Source organism: Martes martes, assembly GCF_963455335.1.
Source record: "Martes martes genome assembly, chromosome: 5".
Classification (NCBI taxonomy): domain Eukaryota; kingdom Metazoa; phylum Chordata; class Mammalia; order Carnivora; family Mustelidae; genus Martes; species Martes martes.
The window spans coordinates 165,009,095-165,028,803 of NC_137892.1; the positions used below are offsets into that span (position 1 = coordinate 165,009,095).

The window sequence follows — 19,709 nt, forward strand, 5'->3', positions numbered from 1 at the left end:
GCAGCAGCGGACAGAACTTTCTGGGAAAGGCAGGCGTTCATGGGTGACCTGGGTGGTGAGGTGGGTGTCAGCCCGAGCCGTCCCGGGGGCTTGAACTGCACAGGTGTTCCCCCGCCCCAAACAGATTTCTGCTTCAGCAGATCTGGGGAAGGGCCCAGGATTTGTGCCTTAGTTTTGGGTGACGCTGGTGCTGCTGCTGGGGGGACCCCCCGCCAAGAACCCCCTCGGGGAGGACGGGCTGTCCCGAGCAGTGGTGGCCCCAAGCTCAGCGCTGGGAGTTTGGACGTGGGCAAGGGACACGGTTGTGGGGGGTGTGACCCGGGCCACCAGGGACGTAACCAGAGGTCATGGAGGGTCAGAAGGCCCACCTGGGGGGTGGGCCAGAGCCACACCTAATCGCCCCCCATGAGGTGGCCCCGGGCAGAATGTGTTGTGCGTGGAGCCGCAGGCTTTCTTGGGACAAGCCGAGCCCTGCCCTGGCTTGGTCTTGGTGGAGGACGAGCCCACGTGTGGGAGACACTCGTGTACCCATCCAGACCATTCGGGGGGTGGGGGCTGTGGGGGGCCGTGCGGGGGGCTGGACAGACGTCCCGGAACAGATGGAAAGAGCTGGAAGGATTGCACAAAGAGCAGGAGGGGAGGGAGCAGCCCAGAGGGGGTGTAGCCTGTGAAGCCAGGGCCCCTCCGGGGAGCTGGCTGCCTTGTCCCCCGTGATGGCAGGAGGGCTTCCTTCCGGGATGTCCCTGATGGGCCACGTGACGTGTGGGGACGCCATCGAGTGTGCCTCAGATGGGCGGCTGCTGCTGTAGCCCGGGATTCCGGAGCTGGGGCCCTGCCGTGGCAGGCTTTATGGGTGGTGCCTCGTTTACTGCCGCTGCCGTGCACGGCGTCCCAGGGGCCGCGCGGACACGTTTATGGTGGACCCAAGTCCACGCAGCGGTCGTAAATGCAGCGGGCGGAAAATGCAGCGGAGATGAGCCGAGCGGAGCCGGGCCCCGCCCAGCGTGCACGCCAACCTGGCCGCGGTGGTGCCCCCCTGTCAGAAGCAGGAGGGCTGACCTGCCCTGCTGGGGCGGACGGAGCCCGCGGGGACACTGCCGGGACCCCACGCCAGGCTCCCGAGCTGACCTGCCACTGGCCCCCGCCTGCTCCCAGGCCCCAGGGGCCCATTTCTGGCGTTGCTGTCACAGACCAGACCCTAGAAGTCAGCCATCCGTCTGTCCCCAGCTTGAGTCTCGTTTCTCGATTACAGACGTCTTGTCAGCATCTTACTCGGGATAGTGCCTTCTTGCTGACGTGTTAAAGCCCCGAGAAGACAGGTGCTTGTTCGAGCTCAACTCACTGAGAACCCTTTCTGGTTCATCTCCTTAAAATAGTATGTGCACAGCTAAACCTCCTCCAGGTGAAGAGTGAAAATGAGATTTTTAAAGCAAAGGAAAAGGCCCTAGTTTTCTGGTGTTCCCTGGGCCCGCGCAGCGCGTTGGCAGGCTCGCTGACTGATGTGTTCGTGGTGTGCAGGCAGCGCGTGCAGCTCGGGAAGAGTGGCTTGAGAGAAGGCGCAGCCGGTACCCCCAGGACCTCACCTGCCATCCCCCGGGTGTGTGCGTGCGCCTGGACAACTTGTTCACCTGTGAGGATGCCGTGAAGGGCTCGCCAAACCTGGATGGGCCCAGAATCCCCCAGGCACTGTGGGAGGTGGAATAATGATGCCCCAAAGGCGCCCCTGCCCTGATCGCAGAGCCTGGGAGTGCTCCCTGATGGGGCACAGGGGGATTGTGGGTACAGTGGGGTTAGGCAGCCAATCAGTTGACCTCAGGACGGGGAGATCGTCCTGAATTATCCAGCCGCACTCAGGGAGACCCCAGCATGAAGAGACGGTGTTGGAAAGACACAGTGAAGACTCACCGGCCTTGCCGGATTTTCGATGGAGGAAGGGGCCACGAGCCGAGGGTCGTAGCATGACTCACCCTACCCACGGGGCTTGGGGACACACTTCGGGGGGGGTGTTCTTGGGCTCGCTTCATCTTAATACTCAGCTCCTCTGAGAGGGACGTTGGAGCAGGAGCTTCTGTTTCCCGGGGTCTGGGCGGCCTAGGACAAGGGCAGCCCCAACCAGCACATCTGGACCCCGCTCATGGCGGGGGGGGGGGGGGGGGGTTCAGCACCCTGGACAGCGTTCGTGCTGCTCCGGCTTAGCGGGTTCTGGGTCTTTCCGGGGTTGGATCCCAGCAGCATGAAGGGTGCACACGGGCTGCGGCAAGTCAGGAGCAAGCCTGTGTGTCGGGGCCAGCACCGGAGACCTGATCCCTGCTTCACGGACGCGCGAGAGAGACAGGTTGGAGGGGGGCAGGGAGGACAGAGCGGATGGGGTGGGAGGGGACACGGGTAGAGGCAAGGCGGGGAGGAGAGGGACGGATGGATAAATGGAGGAGGGAGGAGACGAATGGACACATGGATGGTTGGAGAAAGAAGGAGGAAGGAAATGGGCGGACACACGGAGGGAGGGAGGGAAGAGGGGATGGGCGGACGCGTGGACGGACGGAGGGGAAGGGAGAGAAGGGAGAGAGGAAACGGATACGTGAACGGAGGGATAGAGGAAGGGGGAGGCGATGGACGGACACACGGACGGACGGATAGGAGGAGGGGGAGGGAGGGAGGAGTGTGCAGGAGACAGGTGGAGCTGGGCGAGGAGGCCCCTCCCCTGAGGCTGCAGGAGAGTGGGTGGGGACAGGGACAGCCCTCCTTTGGAGGCAGTAGGAACCTGAATGAGAATCAGCCTTTTTGTACTTTCTTGACCCACATTTGAGTCTCTGAGAAAACTTTTAAAGAACAAAGAGTGGTATTTCTCAGCAATAAGGTCAGGAGAGCGTCCAGCACCTGCCTGTGCTCGTGCAGGGAGGACCCGTCCTGGGGCAGGAGGAGCCAGGCCATGGGCGCAGTGAGGGTTCCCCGCACACGGGAGGCCTGGGCCTTGACACAGACCCGGGCTCCGGCTGCCCGAGAGGGTCCGTACAGGTCCCAACAGACCCGCCCGTGCCCCAAGTGGTCTTGGCACAGAAAGGGGCTGCCCTTCCCGTCCGCCGCGGGGACGGTCTCCACGCGCCCAGCTGCAGAGCCGTGACGTGAGCCTCCTCGGGCCGCTCTGCCAGCCGCTTGGCCTCGGGGCCCGCCTGCCCTTCAGCCCTTACGTGGACTCACTGGGCACGGTGTGTGGCCCCACAGACAGCTCCGTGTGTCACCCCAGGGTCTAGAGGGACAGCGTGGACTGTGGTCACAGAGCTGGGCTGTGCCGTGAGCAGGGTCGGCGGAACGCAGTGGGGTTGGGAAGCAGCAGCCACAGGTCAGGGTCTGGGCAAGTGTGTAATGGGGTCCAGCTCTCTGCCAGCAGGAGACACACAGGCCGGTCCCCCCTGCCACCCCCAGCCTGACCCTCAGCCGGCCCCTCCGTCCTGCAGCTTCGGGCACCCGTCCTGCCAGGTGTCCTGCTTCTGTCTGCGCTTGGCGAGCTGCTGGACAAGTGCCACAGCCGGGACCCACAGTGCGGGCAGGAAGCACAGGACGACGCAGGTGGCCTGCACCCAGCCCGGGTAGGACTTCTCCTGCCGCGACGGGAACCGTGCCTGTGGGGACACGAGGCCGTAGGTGAGCCTCTGGGGAAGGGGCAGGCGAGGCTGACCCTCGGCCGCAGGGACTGAGTGGTGTTGGCCGCCTCATCCGGCCTCTTACTGACGTGAAACAGGCTCACTCAGTCTGGGGTGGGGGTGGGGGGCGGTGGCAGAGAGGACCCAGGGACCCAAAGGTTCAGGTTTGGGGCTGAGCCTCTCATGGGGTTGGGGGCCCTGAGACCCAGGCCTGAGATCTGGGGCCATCTACGGAGTGCCCCCCACCACCCTGAGGGGGCTGCACGGCCTCGGGGCAGCGCTGGACCCCGTGCCCCGCTCCCGTTTCCATAGGAAGGGGTGACATCATCCACCCAGCGTGAGGCACCTCTTTCGAGGTCACCATGAGGCACGAGTGTGGGAATCTGACAGGACGATTGTCATGAAAATTCTTGAAAACCATGGGGCCGTTCCTCCCTCGCCTCCTGCTGGCGACGTGGGGCCACATGTGTAAGGAGGGCTTGGACCAGATGACTCCTGTGCTCCCGAGAAGGGACGGCTCAGTGAGGTTTGGAGGGACGCGGTGGGTGGCAGGTCGGCGGGCTCCCCGCAGCTCACAGTGCAGCCCGGGGGACAGGGAAGGGCTGGCGGCAGACTGCCCTGCACTCCCTTTCTTTGGAGCACACTCGGTGGCCGCCCAGTGACACACACACTTTCCCTCGACTCAGACCAGGAGCAGGTGCGCACGGGCGGCCCCGCAGCGCCTGAGCAGCGCGTCTCGGGGCCGCGTCCCTGGCTGGGCTGCTCCGGGGACCTGGAGGCTGCTCAGTCCTCCTGCCACTGAGCCTTGCCCAAGTCCCTGCCAGCGTTGGCTCTGATGCCCCCAGGGGACCCTGGACATCTGGCGGCCCACGAGGTTCACTTAGGATGATACCTGGGCCCTGGACGGCACCAGGGAAGGGCCAGGGCAGGCCCAAAGTGGCTCCCGGCGCCCCCCGGAGGACCTACGTATCGGGGGTCCCAGGCCCTGTAGCTCAGCGGCGTCCAGGCCAGGACAGCGATGTAGGCCACGAAGATGGTCAGCAGCAGCAGGGGGCTGACGACCTTCCAGGTCACCCGCCAGTAGAGACCAGGCCGCCTCCCAGTCATGCAGGCTATGTCATCGCTGAACCTGTCACAGAGACACTGGGCTTGGCCTCACCCACTGACGTGCTCTGCCACGGCCTTCAGCCAGTGTCACTGAGCTAGGGCCCACAGGGGCTGTCCCCAGCACTCTGTTGCCCCCACACCTTTCCACATGATGACCTGGGAAAGGTGTCCCTGTTGGGACAGAGGGCTGGGCAGGGAAGCTCCTGGGGTCTCCCAGTCTCTGCCAGGGTCGGGGGGTAGAGGAGACCAGGACACGCATCGGCCACGGCAGCCACCCTGGGCCATGGCGTCAGCTGTGCCCACTGTGCCCAGGAGCCGGCAGGAACGCACAGCCCTTCCCGTCAGCTTCCTCCTAAGCATCTCCGTCTGACGCCCCATGGCTGGTTGTGCCCAGGGCTCACTGTTTCTGTCCTCACTGCTGGGCGAGTCCCCACTGGACAGCGGTCTCTTGCTCCTCCCTCTCCAGGTGGGACAAGCCCGTGGCCCCGGTGCCCACAGAGCAGCGGTGAATGCCCTGGCATTCGGGGCTACCCAGGACCCCTAGGGAACAGGGAAAGGGGTCACGACTTCCAGGACCGTCTGAGCAGGGGCACAGGAGTAGCAGATGTGAGAAGTGAGACTGACAAGTGTAAGCGGCAGGTGTGACCGCTATGAGTGGCAGGTTTAAGTACAGGTGTGAGTACAACTGTGAATGCAGGTGTGACAGGTGTGAGCACAGGTAGGACAGGTGTGACAGGTAGGTGTGACAGGTGTGAGCACAGGTATGAGGGCAGGTGTGACAGGTAGGTGTGACAGGTGTGAGCACAGGTATGAGGGCAGGTGTGACAGGTAGGTGTGACAGGTGTGAGCACAGGTATGAGGGCAGGTGTGACATGTAGGTGTGACAGGTGTGAGCACAGGTATGAGGACAGGTGTGACAGGTAGGTGCGACAGGTGTGAGCACAAGTGCAACAGGTGAGGGACAGAGGGGGCAGGTGTGGTGCACTTGTGAGTCCAGGTGGGGATGGGCGGGGCACGTGCTGGGCCTCCTCAGAGGGTCAGGACAGGAGGCCCCCCAGTGCCCTAGAGCTGCCCCATCCTTGGCCGCAGGAGTCTGCCGTGCGAGGCCGGAGACGGGCCAGCCCGCCGCCCACCCCGACGGCTGGAGGCCCATGCAGCAAGGTGGGGCCGGATCCCGACAGAGCTGCTTCGGACCACGGGGGGCCCCCGCCGAGTCTGTTTGGGGAGGGGGCTCAGATGGTCCTGCCCTGTCCTGTGTGGCCCGGGCAGGCAGCTGCTGGGGTGCGGGTGCCTCATGCACGGGCGGGGGGTGGGGGGAGTGCCGGGAGTGGGAGGGCAGCCCCAGAGGACGCATACTCACCGGGGCATCCCGTACACGTGAGCGACACCGACCACCTCGAAGAAGGCGAAGATGATGAGGTTCAGGGGGGCGGCGTAGTTGTCGAACACCTCCAGCCAGTAGCTGCCCGACTGCAGCGCAAAGCAGGTTGCCGAGAGGAAGCAGAGCAGGCAGACCAGGCCTGGAGGGACAGCGGCACCTCCGCGGCTGAGCCCACCGCCCTGCCGCTGCCTCCCCCAGCACCGTGCCCGCGGGCAGGAGGACACACCATGGGGGCCTGCTGTCCCGGGGGCAGTGCTGGGACTCAGCCCTGCTCTGCCCCAGCCGGACCCCGGGGTCCCCCACGATGGCCCTCGCGGGATGCTGAGTGAGTGCAGAGCCATGGGGACCGGCCCTGAGGGGCGACGAGGCCAGACCTGGGCTCCCGCTGGGACGGTCACGGAGGGAGGGCATCTGGACAGCAGTCGGCAATGGACAGACTGCAGGACACGGGGACGGGCCCACGGGGCGGGCTGGCTGTCTACTCACCAGTCAGGGCCTCCTTGGGGACAGATCTGCGCATGACTCCCATGTCCAGGAGCGGTGTGATGATGCCCTCCATGTTCCCGAACATGGACGACAGGCCCAAGGTGAACAGCATCCCAAAGAAGAGCACGGCCCAGCCGGGGGCGCCCGGCATGTGGAGGATGGCCTCCGTGAAGACGACGAAGGCCAGGCCGGTGCCCGAGGCGCTCTGCAACATGCGCACGGGGCCTCGCGCTGTGGCCCCCCAGGGGACCCCTTGCCCCCAGCGCCAGGGCAAGGTGGTGGCCCCGCCCTTTTCTGGCTACACGGCAAGCCCAGGTGTTCCTCTGAGGGAAGGAGCCCATCCCCCATCGCCATGCAGCTAGCGGGGGCCGCAGGCCTGGGGTGCCGGTCTCGGGGTATCACCCCCATATCCAGGGGTTCACGGCTGCCCCTCCTCGGGGGCAGCTGCCTGACTCTGGCCACAGCCCGGCTCGGCACCAGCAACACCCGCTGTCCTGGGTCGGCCCGGCCCCCAGCCCCCTGGGCAGGGCCCCGTCAGACACACGGTGTTTGAGGCCACGGGCTTTCTGGAAGCTCAGCCCCACAGAGGCACACGGCCGGCCTGGAGCCTCTGTTCACAGCTGCCACGGCAGCCCGGGCCAGCTCTGTGGACGAGGTTTGCAGCTTTCTGGAACAAAGCCGGGCCCCGCGGGTACCTTATCCAGGAAGTCCTCCAGGTGGCAGACCTCCAGGGGGAGCCTGGCCACGCTCTCGGGCTGGGTGGCGTTCAGGTGCGCGAGGACGGCGGCGTAGTCGTCCCTGGAGATGCTCTGGTCGGGGAGGTCGAACGCGTTGAGGAGGCGAAGGAGGTTTCTGCAGAGACACGGGCAGGCGGGGACACGCTAGGCGGGGCGCGCTGCAGCCCGGAAACATCCGGAAGGACGCCGGCGCCTCTGGAGGGCCGGGCCGCACTCGCTGCAGGGACAGAGCCTGGCCGGAGGGGACAGTCCCCTGAGGGCACAGCAGGTCAGAGTACCAGCTCTGGAGAGCCCCCCGCGTGCTGCCCCCAGCGGGTGCTCCCCGGCTTCAAGGCTCGCGGCTCACACGAGCCCAGGGGGAGCCCCGGACTTCTTCCTCTGCCCACTTGCTGAAATCTCCCGTGACCTCAACATGAGAGCCCGCGGCGCTTCTGGGACCGTCCGTGGCCTTGGGAAGAGCTGCCCGGGGCCCGGGTCGGGGACCCTCCAGGTTCTCCTTGTCCGGTCACAAGCATCCATTCCGTCGGCCTGGGCCGGGGAGCCCGTGCAGGCCCGAGTCCCCGCTGCCCCGGTGAGCGCGGACTCAGGCCCGGTGCTCGGTGGAAAGAGCTGGAAGAACCAGCCCTGCCGTCGCCCCAGTGGGGACCACGCCGTTCACCACGCGGGCGCTGCAGCCTCCCCGGAACAGTCCAGCGGGTGCACACGGCCCACAGGGCCCAAGCTCAGGCCGTGCATCTGCTCTGGCGACCCCCTCGTGCCCCCGAGCGTGGCCTGAGCGAGGCCTGACTGTGGTTCGCACAGGTGTCGCGGCTGACAGGGGGCTGCCCTGGGCACCGTGGATGCCCGGCACTGTCGCAGGGGGCTGAGCCTGCGCCCCCCATGGGGCCTGCTCGACCACCCCGGAGGGCTGCTTGCGAACCAGAATTGCCGCCCGCAGCCGTGCCGTGCCCGTGATGCTGGCGGCCTCCGCGTCCGGTGCTTTCGTGGCGGGGCCACACTGAAAGCCTCCGAGCAAAGATTCTGGTGCCGCAGCGTCCCCAGGCTCGTGGCTGCGTCCCTCCGGCCTCTGCCTCCCCACACGGCCCCCTCCATGTGTGTCCGCGTGGGCCTGCCTGTCTCTCGTAAGGACGCAGGAGTGGGATCGGCACGACCTCCTCTTAGCCAGCGTCGGCGGAGACCCCGCTTGCATATGGGGTCAGGCTCCAGGCTGCGGGGGGCGCGGGCCTCTGGAGCTGTTCCCCCCCCCCCCGGAGGGAAGACGGTGCTCGAGTGGCCCCAGAGCGGCAGGCGGCGTCTGAGGGCCGTGCTCCGTGGACACCCGCCCTCAGAGCCAAGGGCACCATGCTCACCTGTCCAGGCAACGCCCGTGGTCGTTGGCCGCCTTGAATCCCAAAACCGAGAACACGGCAATGGACGCATACAGAGAAGTCAGGCTGTTGACCAGGGCGATGGTCACCGCATCCTTCTCACAGTTGTTCCTGGAAGACGCACACGCGTGACACATCTGTGCGTAGGGCCATCCCCACATCCCCACCTAGGACCCCCCCCCCACCACAGAGCCTACAAGCCCACGACCCCCAGCCCTGGGTCCGTCCCTGCTGCTCTCAGGATGGTCTCAGATCCCCTTCCATGGCCCCTCCCCACGGACCCCTCCCTGCCTACCCTCCAGCTGATCCCCTCCCCTCTGACCCCCTCCCCAATGACCCCCTCCCCTCGACCCCCTCCTGACCAGGCCCTGGCCCGCCCCCCCCAGCTCAAGAAGGTGGGTGGTCTAAAAGCCTCAGCCTCCACCCCTGTCCCCAAGGCCTGGACGCCGGGAGCTGAGGATAGTGTGGGGCCTCATGGAGCCTGGAGTGGGCTTTGCTGACATGATCCCCACACGAGCTCCGTGGAGGGGCTGAGGTGGTCCCTTGTCTGGTGCAGGCCTGGGAAGCCCCCGGCGCCCCCATCCCACGCCTGCCCGTTGGCAGGGGAGAAGCTCTGGCCACCACATAGAACCCCGCTTGTTCAGACGGCCCCGGGGGCTTGGGAGGCGGTGGGTGGCGCTTCGGGGCCAAGCACCCGGTGTCCTCACCACAGGTGACCCTGTGTGGGCCCCGCACCCATCTTACGTGACCAGGGAGCCGAGGGACACTGTGTCTCTACTTCTCTGGCCTCGAGCGTGACACCCGCGCTGCCTGTGCCGGCGCTGGCCCCGGTGAGGCCTTGTTCCCGGGACCGACTGCCGGGCTCTTTCCGTGGGACACGCTAGCGGCTGCCGTGGGGGCCCGGTGGTAGGAGCCCCGTGAGCCTGCTCTTAGCACAGGTTCACAGCAGGCCACAGGGGACGTTATGCCCCATGGGCTCGCGGCTCTCCCTGAGCTTCGGGACGGGAGGCCCGGCCCCGCCGTCGGAGGGAGCCCACCCCGAGCCTGGTCCCTACCTGGGCGGGTTGTAACTCGCAAAAGCGATGTGTCCCCCGAAGGCCAGGGACAGGGAGAAGAAGATCTGTGTGGCCGCGTCCAGCCACACCCGCGGGTTCCGGAGAGTCCGCACCTGGGAAGGGTCGTGCCACCAACGAAACCCACCGGCCCCGGAAACCCCCCGCCCGTGTCCTGCGCGGCGACGCCCCCGAAGGCGTGTGGGCAGCCGAGGACCCCCGCCGAGAGGGCAGTTGCCTCGGCGAGCGCGGCCACGCTCTGCAGGGACGGGCCACGGCTCCTGTCCGCGTGGGCTTGGAGTGCGGCCGACAGGCACTCCGGGCTGGGAAATGGGTCTGAGCGGCCTGACTTGCTCTGTTTATTCTGCTCCTCTCAGACCTGGGGGTTCTGAGGGACTCGAAGCGTCCCGCGGCGGCTGGGACACGGCGCCCAGCGTCTCTGCTGCTGGGGACGGACCCAGGCAGAGCCACGTCCGCAGCCAGTGCCCCCTTCCTGCTGCTGTGCTGCCCCTGGGAGCTCCCGTGGAGCGCTGGGGTCACAGAGCGTGTGCTGGGGTCCAAGAGGGGTGCGGGCCCCAGGTCCCGGGATGGCTCGCCGGGCAGAGTGCGAGCAGCTCGCAAGGTCCTCGGAGGCATGGGGTGCAGGGCACGGGGGGGACATCTGCGCCTCCAGATGGCTTCTCTCCTGAACCCCACCGGCAACATCCCTCAGGCTTCATGTCACAAGCCAAGTCCTCCTCCTGCTCCCTTCCTCTGACCCTGACCTCCTCCCTGGGACCCCATACCACCCTCGTCCTTGCCCTCACCGGCACACGGCCCTGGGTGGCCTGGCCTCTGCCTAATGGCCATTCCCACGGCCAGGGGCTGGAGTGAGCCGGGCTGGGCTCTGCCTCTGACTCGTGTGTTGCCTGGAGCCTGGAGCCTGGACTCAATTCAAACCAACTTACATTCGGAGTGAACAGGTAGATTAACCCTCTGACTGCCCCAGGCAGGGTGAGTCCTCGGATAAGGAAGATCGTCAGGACCAGGTAAGGGAACAGGGCTGTGAAATAAATTGCCTTTAAAAAAGACCAAATTATTAGACTTTTCAGTGGTCTCCGCTCCGCAGAAGACCCGCAAGAGGCAGCTGTGCAGTAGGTGCCTCCGTGGCTGGCCCCCCATCCGTCATCTGGGATTCCAGCCCAGCGGGGGCCAAGGGTGTCATGGGGTGTGTGGGCCCCAGTCAGGCCCCGCGGGTCTGGCACGCCTGGGGACGGTCACAAGTGGAGTCACGTGCGCACTTGTGTCTGTGGGGCGGGCACCGACCGTCCCGGGCGGGCGAGCCTCCCTCTTTCCCACACTGCACCTCTCCCAGGCACCAGCCCTCCTCTCCACCCTAGTGCCCACAACCGGCCACTTCACAGGGGCCCTGGGGCCACACACATCTCCCCAGCATAGGACCAGCACCCCCTCTGCAGTCAGGTGTGGTCGGGGGTCTGCACACATGGGGTCTGATCAGAATAAATCCGCGACGACACTCTTTCCTCGCTGCTGCCCCAGTCCCTGAGCACTGACTGTCGTCCCGGTGCCCTGCAGGGAATTCCATCTCAGGGGTCTCTGGGATTTCTGGTGGGTTGTCAGGCCTCATGGTTGCTTTGGTCTAATGCAGTAATTCTGGTCCTCTCAAGCACAAAGACGCTCACGGGACAGTAACCACAACACGCCAGCTGAGATGAGCAGGCACACGGAAAACACGCACACGCCTGCACGTGGGCAGAAGGGCCACAATCGTGTGTCGGAGCCACAGTTGGGGAAGGCAAGGAGCTACGCCACCCTCGTTGAAAGGGAGGACACGTGTAGTGCGGGACTTGTCTGAGCCCTGGGAGAGGGGAGGTGCAGGTGAAGGCTGGCTTGCGAGAAGGAGGCCCAGGCCTGCACGGAAACCACGTGAGGAGCCGCTGACACATTCTCCCTGTCACTGATGTCTCTTCAGGAGACAGTAAACTGTTCCAGACAAGCACACCAGGACACACTGGCTGCTCGCAGACTGTCATTGTGAAACGTGAGCCCGTGGCAGGAAAGCCAAGGAAGGCTGTGCAGCCTGAGTGAGGGTCTCCTGCCTCATCCCACGGGCAGCATTGCTCCAGAAGGACCGATGGCCAAGCCCCTCGTCCAGCCCTGAGGGGTGGTTATCCCTGGTTATCCCTGAGGGGATAACCGTTACCACTGACGAGCCAACAGACGGACAGAGCGGGGTCACAAGAAACACCCGGGAAATGGGAGCAGCAGGAGTGGGGAACCAAGGGGACCGGCAGGAAACAATCACACGATGGCCGGCGGAACCTGCACTGATTGTCACACTAAACGTAAACGGTCTAAACAGCCAAACAAGGGCAGGGACTGCCAGAAACTCAGGATCCTCTGTGCGCATCCAAGAGAAACGCACTTTAAACCTAGAGACCCAAACGGGTTAAAAGGAAAAGAGGGGAGAAAATCCCCCATCAGTGTCTGCACTGTGTCGCCGGGTACAGGCGCCCATCTCCAGGGAGTGCACTGGCCCTCACGTCTGCACCCTCCCAGCGCAGCTTCTAAACCCGTGCTTGAACACCGAGCTGGGGGGAGCGGGCAGTGGGGTCCACCTGAGGGGCCGCACCTTCCCTGTGGTTTCAATGCCTCTGATGACACACAGGTACACCACTGCCCAGGACGCAGCCAAGCAGGCCAGGAGCCTCCACTGGATGGAGCCGTTGTCGCTGATGTCGGCCGTGACGTTCAGCGTCTGCCGGTACCAGTAGTAGCTCACAGTGCTGCTGGCTTGGCATTCAGCCTCGAACGCTGGAACCAGGAGGCTCCTTTCAGGGGCTGGCCACAGGGCTCGGGCCTGGCTGTGGGCTCCGCAGGTCTCTGCCCAGGAGTGCAGCCTGCAGTAACCCAGCCCAGGGCTGCTGCCTGAGCACCAGGCACACCAGGCAGGACCTGCGCCCCCCACTGCCCAGGGTGCACAGCTAGGGCCAGAGGGTGGGTACAGGGAGCCTCCAGGCCCAGACTTGCCCCTGGGCTGGCCTCGTGCGGGACAGGCCAAGTTATTGTCAGCAGAGGCAGGAAGGGAAGGAGGGTTAACACAGCTTCGTGAAGCAGCGCAAAATAGCGACTTTTTCCTGGGCTGTGGGGCCATCCTCTGCTGAAACCATGGCTGGGGGTTGAACCGATCCAGCAGAAGCCGAGGTCCCGCCCACTCAGCCTCTCTCTGCCGGGCAGGCGTGCACACGGCCGGGCTGTGAGTACACGGGGTCCCTGGGGGCCCCGGGCCCACCCACGGTCAGGTGCGGCAGGGTAGGAGAGCAGGGTTCTGGGTGTGCCGTCCGGGGAGCCCGAGCAGGGCCCACATGAGGCAGGGTGCCGCCCCCCACCCCGTGCCACCTGTGCGGTTGATGTCCAGCGGGCAGGAGCTCCAGGGCAGCGGGGCCTGGAAGGAGTTGAGCAGGTACCACAGCACCCACGTGAGGACCGTGTTGTAGTACAGGCTGACCAGGAAGGACACGGTGAGGCAGCCCAGCCCTGCGGGAGGCAGCGTTCAGCACCTCCCCTGCCTCCCGGCCGCCGGGCTCCAGACACTGCACCCCACCCTGCTCCCTGTCCCCCTGAGGCCGCCCGCCCCGCTGCTGACCCATAGCTGGCTACGTGCACCCAGGGACAACATGTCTTTTCCACGGCCGTGTGGCTCCATCCACAGCTGGGCCGGGGTCTGCCTCTGCATAGGCTTCCCGGCGGGCCTCGCACACAGTGCCGCAGCCCCTGTGCGGGGCGTGTCACAGGCTCCCTCCCTCTGTCCAGGCCTCAGCGGACACTCAGGCTCCCAGGACGTGTGGGCTCAACACCCATGGGGACACGTGCGTGGGTGATCTGGGACAACTCGCTGCTGCTCCGTGGGGCTGGACCTGCTGCCTCCCCTCCTGCGCCCTGAGCTCACCCCACAAGCACCCTGCACCCAGCTGCCTCCTGGGGCTTTGGGGGAACCAAAGCGGGCCTCCTGGAAAGGTGTGCTGAGAGCATGAGCAGACTGAGCTCCCACAGGAATGCGGCCACACGCACCTCTCTACCCTGTTAGGTCCGGGCCCCTCTCCGGCAGGGTCAAAGCCACTGATTGTGCACTGGAGTGACAAGCCGATGCAGAGCACCCACGGGGCCCCCAGCCCCGTCCTCCCAGCAGCTCTGGGCAGGGGTCCGAGGCAGGCAGCCTACCCACTCCGCCCAGGTAGGGCGAGATGGCCGTCCACACCCCGATGCTCCCTCTCCGCAGGCGCTGGCCGATGGCCAGCTCGATGTAGAAGATGGGGATCCCCTCAAGGACCAGCGCAATGAGGTAGGGGATGAGGAAGGCCCCTGCAAAGACACCGTGGTCAGGGGAGGGTGGACGACGGCCTTGGGCTGGGGGAGACGGGCCTACGCATCAGGCACCTGGTCTGTGGCTGTTCCCAATCCCTCGGCAGCATCCCACCTGTGAGCCTCTGGGGGCAGTGTTGTTCTTAAAGGGACACCCCGCACCCCGATTATGGACCCTGCTGTGACATGGGGCTGGTCTGTGCTCCTGGCAGAATGTCGGAGAAGGAGGACGTTTGAAACGGTCTCTGGAGCTTTGTGCCTGAACGGAGGCTGGGACCCGTCTCTCCATGCCTGGGCACGAGCTTCAGCCCTGCACCAGCATCCAGGTGCTGGGAGGTGGGCACCTGTAGCCATGGTGGAGGGAGGCTCTGTGGTCCCCAAGGGAGCATACACGGACCACCTCTGTGGGATCCATGGGAGAGCCACAATTTTCTCCCCCAGGAGCCAGCAGTGGCCGGAGCAGGAGAAAGGCCACAGGTGTGGGAGGGAGGGGCCCGGCCTCCCCAGGAGCCCACAGCCCCGAGGGGCACACCAGATTGCCTGGGAGTGTGTGTGGGGTGCCGGCTCCCGCGCCCCCCAGGACGGTGCGTGTTCCCATACTGCTGGGGGAAGGGAGTCCCCGTGCAGTCGGGAGCTGCATTTTCCCCCAGTTAACTGCAGCGCATGGGTCCACTGCCCCGCCCCCCCACACACACACACACAGGGCGGACCACGCCAGCAACTGTGCTCCCTGAGTCTCCCTGCACCAGCCCGGTGCCAGCCCAGCCTCCATGAGGCCAGGCTCTCCCTGGGATTTTGTGTCTCGTTCAGAGGTGTTCACCCTGAGCCAGGGCCCCGGAGAGGACAGGTAGCCTCTCAGCCCACATCAGCTTCTACACAGGATGCTGGCGTTTGGGACAAAACGGTGCTTGCTGGTGTCATCCACGTCGTGGCCAGACCGTGAAGAAGCATGAGAGAACAATGTGGAATTCTGGGAGATGGCCTCGAGGGCTGCCTCGAGGGACAAGCGGGGCACCTGTGGGCAGGGGCTTGGAGCTAGACTGTGAATACAGCCTGGACCACTTCACGGAGCTCCTGGCAGGGAGAGAGGCCAGCCACGGGCCAGGGAGATAGGGTCCAGATGGGGGACCCTTCCCCAGGCTGCCCTCTTCCCACACCACCCCAACTGCACCTCGCTCTGTGGGGTCCCGCGCAGGTGTGTGCACCTCCCAGCCCCACCTTGGGCCTCACGCAAACCCCTGCAACATGGTAGGGGCCGGGGACCAGCTGCCCGGAGCACAGGAGTGGGTGTCTGGGCGTCAGACAGGGGCTCTGGGTCCCAGGCGTGTGACTCGCTGCCTGGAAGGGCCCCGCAGGCTCAGGCCGCCCAGGACCCGTGGACCCCTGCTCTTCGGGGAGGGTCGCAGCCAGCGGGCCCAGCCGGGCCGCCAGGAGGAGCCGAGCCAGGGAAGGGAGGGGTGTTCCTCTTCGCAGCAACCCCGTGCAGCCGAACCAGCCGCGCCTCGGGGAGAAAGAAGGGAGCGGCTCTGTGGTTACAAATGGAGAACCGCTGCTTGCTCGGTGCACTGTGGCCCCGTCTGAGACCCACGCGAACCGCGACCTGGATAAAAACCAAGCCTTCTGGAGGAGGCGGCCGGTCCCCGGACAACTCAGCCACGGGATCGGAGAGGCGGGACGTGGAGCCCCACTTCGGCTTCCAGGCCGGGTGGAGGGCCCGGAGACGGCTCATCACCCAGGCTGGTGACTCCATCACCGGCGCCTGCAGAATGGGACCTCCGTGAAAACTGCAAGCCGCGGGGTTCGGACGGCTCCAGGCGGGTGAGCCTGGGAGGTGCTGGAGGGGGCGGGGAGCTCCAACGCCCTCACTCTGTGCGTCCCTGCCGCGTGGCTGCTCCGGGCCGTGCTCTCTATAAAAACCCAGCAGCGAGTGGACTGCTTCGTGGGTTCTGTGAGCCCTCCTACAAGATTCTGACCCGAGGCGGGGTTGTCGGCACTCCCAACTTGCCGCAGGTTGGGCAGATGCCGTGGGGGGCCTGGGACCCAGGTCTTGACACTGTGCTCTGCCGTGCGACAGCACCGCGGCCAAGCCCTTCCCCGGCCAGCCCGCGCTCACTGCAGGTAGACCGGCAGAAACGGGTTAAATGCGGCTAGGATTGGGAGAATCGGGCGGTGTGGGCAAAACCCTCACGCGGCGGTGTCAGACGAAGAGAGAAAAGGAGTTTCTCCCGGGCGGGCAGGTGGACGGGACGGCAATGGGTCTGGGAGAGCCCCGTGCACGGCCAGCCCGAGCAGAGCTGGATGGGAGACACCCGGCCCCGTCCTCTGAGAAGATGTCACGGAGAAGTTCTGTCTGATCGGGATGGTGCCTGTCACGGCTGAGAATCCGCGGAGCGAGACCCCCAAGAGAGAAAACAAAGGACGGAGACCAGGACGGGCGCGTGATTGTCTCTGTGGCTGGGACGACTCGGTGATGCCAAGATGGACATTGGGCCCCAGACAATCTGGAAATGCTACGCCAGGCCCGTGAAACCCGGGAGTCTTCCGTGGCACTGACAGCCTGGCTGTGAAGCCTGCAGGGGATGGTGACGGCCAGTGCAGAACCAGGGTGGGCATCCCGCTGGGCAGCGGCACTGACCGTCACACTGGGCTCGTCACGTGGCGACTCCTCCGTCTCCGTGGAGCCCGTGGGTGCCGAGGTTGCAACACAGCCGTGCGGAGATCGTGGGCCACTCACTGGGTGCCCCACGCGTGTTGCCATGGACGGGGTCATGAACGACTCCTGGGCTGGGACCTTGAGCCCTGGCAGGTGCCCTGCGCCGGCCGCTGGGGGGGTCCGCACCTGCACGGCGGGCGCCAATGCACACCCAGGAGCCGCGTAGACGGGACGGGACGCCCTGCAGGTGTGCTGAGTGTTTCCCCCAGTTCTGCTACAATGTTGCCTTTTAAGTCTTATCGCTAAAGAGAAGCCTACAGATCCGAGTAATCACCGAGAAGAGAGGAAATATTCACCCTCGGGCCATGAGTTTGTGAAGAATAAAAGCACACAGGGTTCTGCTCATCTCTTCGTCGAGGTTATCAGCAGTGGCTCACGTGAGGCAAAAAGGTCGTTTGTGCGGGAGGGTGCTTGTTTAGGAAAAGGGGGAGCTTTGAAATTTGACTATTTTATGACATTTCACGAAGGGCTTCACACCCGGAAATAGGGTCTAAAAGAAGTATTTAAACAGCAGGGCCCCCCTCCCCCGGCCCACGAGCGCAGGTGGTGACGGGCTGGTCCTGGTGCCCAGTGCCCCGGTCCCAGCCCTCAGGCCAGGCCACGCCAGCACACGGGTTCCGGAAGCTACGTTCCCAGGACGGTTCCCGCACGACGCAGCGCAGAGGGATGGCCAACCGGTTCCGGTCAGAGCCGCATTTACTGACCGGGAGTGACTGCCGTGTGCAGGTTACTGCTGGGCGCCTGCATGTGCCTCTCCCGATGCCCAGGGCAGCCCGGAGGCCCGGGGCACCACCTAAGGCCCACGTGCCCGCCGGCCCCAGCCCCCCGTGGAAGCTCTGACACCTCCGGGACAGCGGCTCCCGCAGGGGTGTCTCCTCTAACTTCTCATAAGCAGGAAAAGTGAATAGACGCCCGGGATGCAGCTTCCTCAAAAACCAGGGACTCCCCCGCCGGCCCTGCCCCCGCCGGCCCTGCCCCCGCCTGCTCTGTTCCCGCGGCTCCCGCAGACCCCCAGCCCACGCTCCCCCGGCGCGGCCTGACCCCTGTGCGCCCAGCACGGCCGGGGGGGCAAGGGGCCAGGACGACTCCCCACCAGCCACACACAGACCTTCGTTTCTGACCTGTTCCTGGTGGGGGCCGGGGGAATTGCCCCCGAAGGGAACAGCACCCCCGTTTCCGGCGGGGGGCCCGGTGGATGCGGGAAGACGGCCCTAGAGGGCTTCTAGAGGCCTCAGGCCTCACGCGTGTAGAGGGGAGCTTGGCAGCAAGCCGACCTGATACTGAGACCCCACGGGCCCCAAGGTCGCACCCCGGAAAAGGACCGGCCGGGCCTGGGGGACGTTCAGGGTCCACTCCCCGGGGCTGTGGGCGACAGCCATGGACTCTTGTGCAGGGAGGGGGTGCCGTGGCCTGGGCACCAATGAGGGGAGGGCCGCCTGGCCCGTGCGCACCCCACGCAGCTGCAGGGAGCCGTGTGAAGAGCGGTGTTGGGGGGCTCCCCGAGCCCCGGAAGGGGCGGCCGGGGGCCAGGCCTCCACCGCATGGGCTCCCGGCACGGGGCTTGTGGGGGCGGCTCACCTCCGCCGTGGGTCTGGCACAGGTACGGGAACCTCCAGATGTTGCCGAGGCCCACGGCGAAGCCGATGCAGCTCAGCAGGTACTGGCCCTTGTTGTCCCACGCTGGCCTCTCGTCCCCGCGGCCATCCCCACGCGGCTCTGCTCCCCCGGCCCACGCCGTGCCCGCCGCTCGCTCCTGCCCTGGCTCCATGGCACCCTCCTGGACCTCCGTGTGTGGTCTCACGATTTAAAGGAAAACCAGTGGAGCCAGTTAATTGGTAACCTGGGCTGGGCTCCTGCTCTCACCCAGCGGTCCCTTCCTGACCCCACGCCCTCTGCCTGCGCCTCCTTTGGTGCCCGAGGCCGACGGCCAGCCCGCATCCGGTGAGGGCCTCCTGTTCCCCATCGGGGACGTGCCAGGACTCCCAAGACTGGCTCGTTCAGTTGTTTTATAAAAACCACTGACTTCCTAACCAACCCTCTGATTCCGGGACGACTGTAGCCTCACTTGTCACCGTGAGGGGTGACGCAGAGCCGTGCATCCTTGCCCCGTTTCCCCAGCATTGACGTCTCCCAAATGTCGTCCATGCACGGCAGGGTGCTGACGGGACAGGTCAGCTCGGCACATGTCTGTCACGGCTCCCCTGCCCCTTCATGGCCACCCCCGCGCCACCCAAGCTTCCCAGTTGTTCCCTGTCACTACTGTTATGTCCTTTCTAGAATGTTCCTTGAGCAGAGCCCCCGTGTGTGGCCACATTCTCCAGTGACCCAGCCGTGGAGGCGCACAGTGGGGCCATCGTGCAGGGGAGGGCAGCTAGTGCCCAGGGAGGGGCCGGGCACTGTGGTCTGCGGTGTTCACGTCTTAGCCAAGTTTGTTCCTCAGAGACTGAGTGTAACCCCTCAGGCTGGGGAGATCCACCCCTCACCCCTGCGTCCCGTGGCACCTGCGGTGACTGCACGAGTCCCAGGCCCCCACCAGCACCCACCATGTGCAGGGACACAGGTTGGGGGAGGGGTGGGGCTCCCCTGGTGGGGCGGGGGCAAGGGCAGGGGCGGGAGGGGCTTCTTTTCTTGCCCCCAATGGCCATGGGTGCCCTCAGGCAGCAGTGGGACAGCAAGGTACCCGTGGCCACAGGGGCTCAGCCAGGCGGGGGGACATCCAGATCGTCCCCTCCGCATGGGGTCTTCCTGCGGTGGGATGGCCTGTGATGGGCCGATGCGGTAGACTCAGCCTGGGCCTCCTGCGGGGTCTCCTGGACCCGTGGACCCCCAGTGGAGGCCTGCAGGACAGCCTGGGGCCCCGATG

General features: G+C 65.7%; 1 protein-coding gene across 1 annotated transcript; it reads right to left on the reverse strand.

Annotated features, from left to right (window-relative positions):
* Nucleotides 1–3,431: 3,431 nt before the first annotated feature.
* SLC6A18 (solute carrier family 6 member 18) lies at nt 3,432–18,614 on the reverse strand (the record flags this gene model as incomplete). Its single annotated transcript, XM_080804379.1, has 12 exons — nt 3,432–3,620; nt 4,608–4,770; nt 6,109–6,268; nt 6,616–6,820; nt 7,311–7,467; nt 8,702–8,830; nt 9,775–9,887; nt 10,719–10,829; nt 12,404–12,585; nt 13,171–13,308; nt 13,993–14,133; nt 18,425–18,614. 12 exons carry the CDS (start codon nt 18,612–18,614, stop codon nt 3,432–3,434), a joined length of 1,878 nt encoding a protein of 625 aa, XP_080660505.1.
* Nucleotides 18,615–19,709: the final 1,095 nt, after the last annotated feature.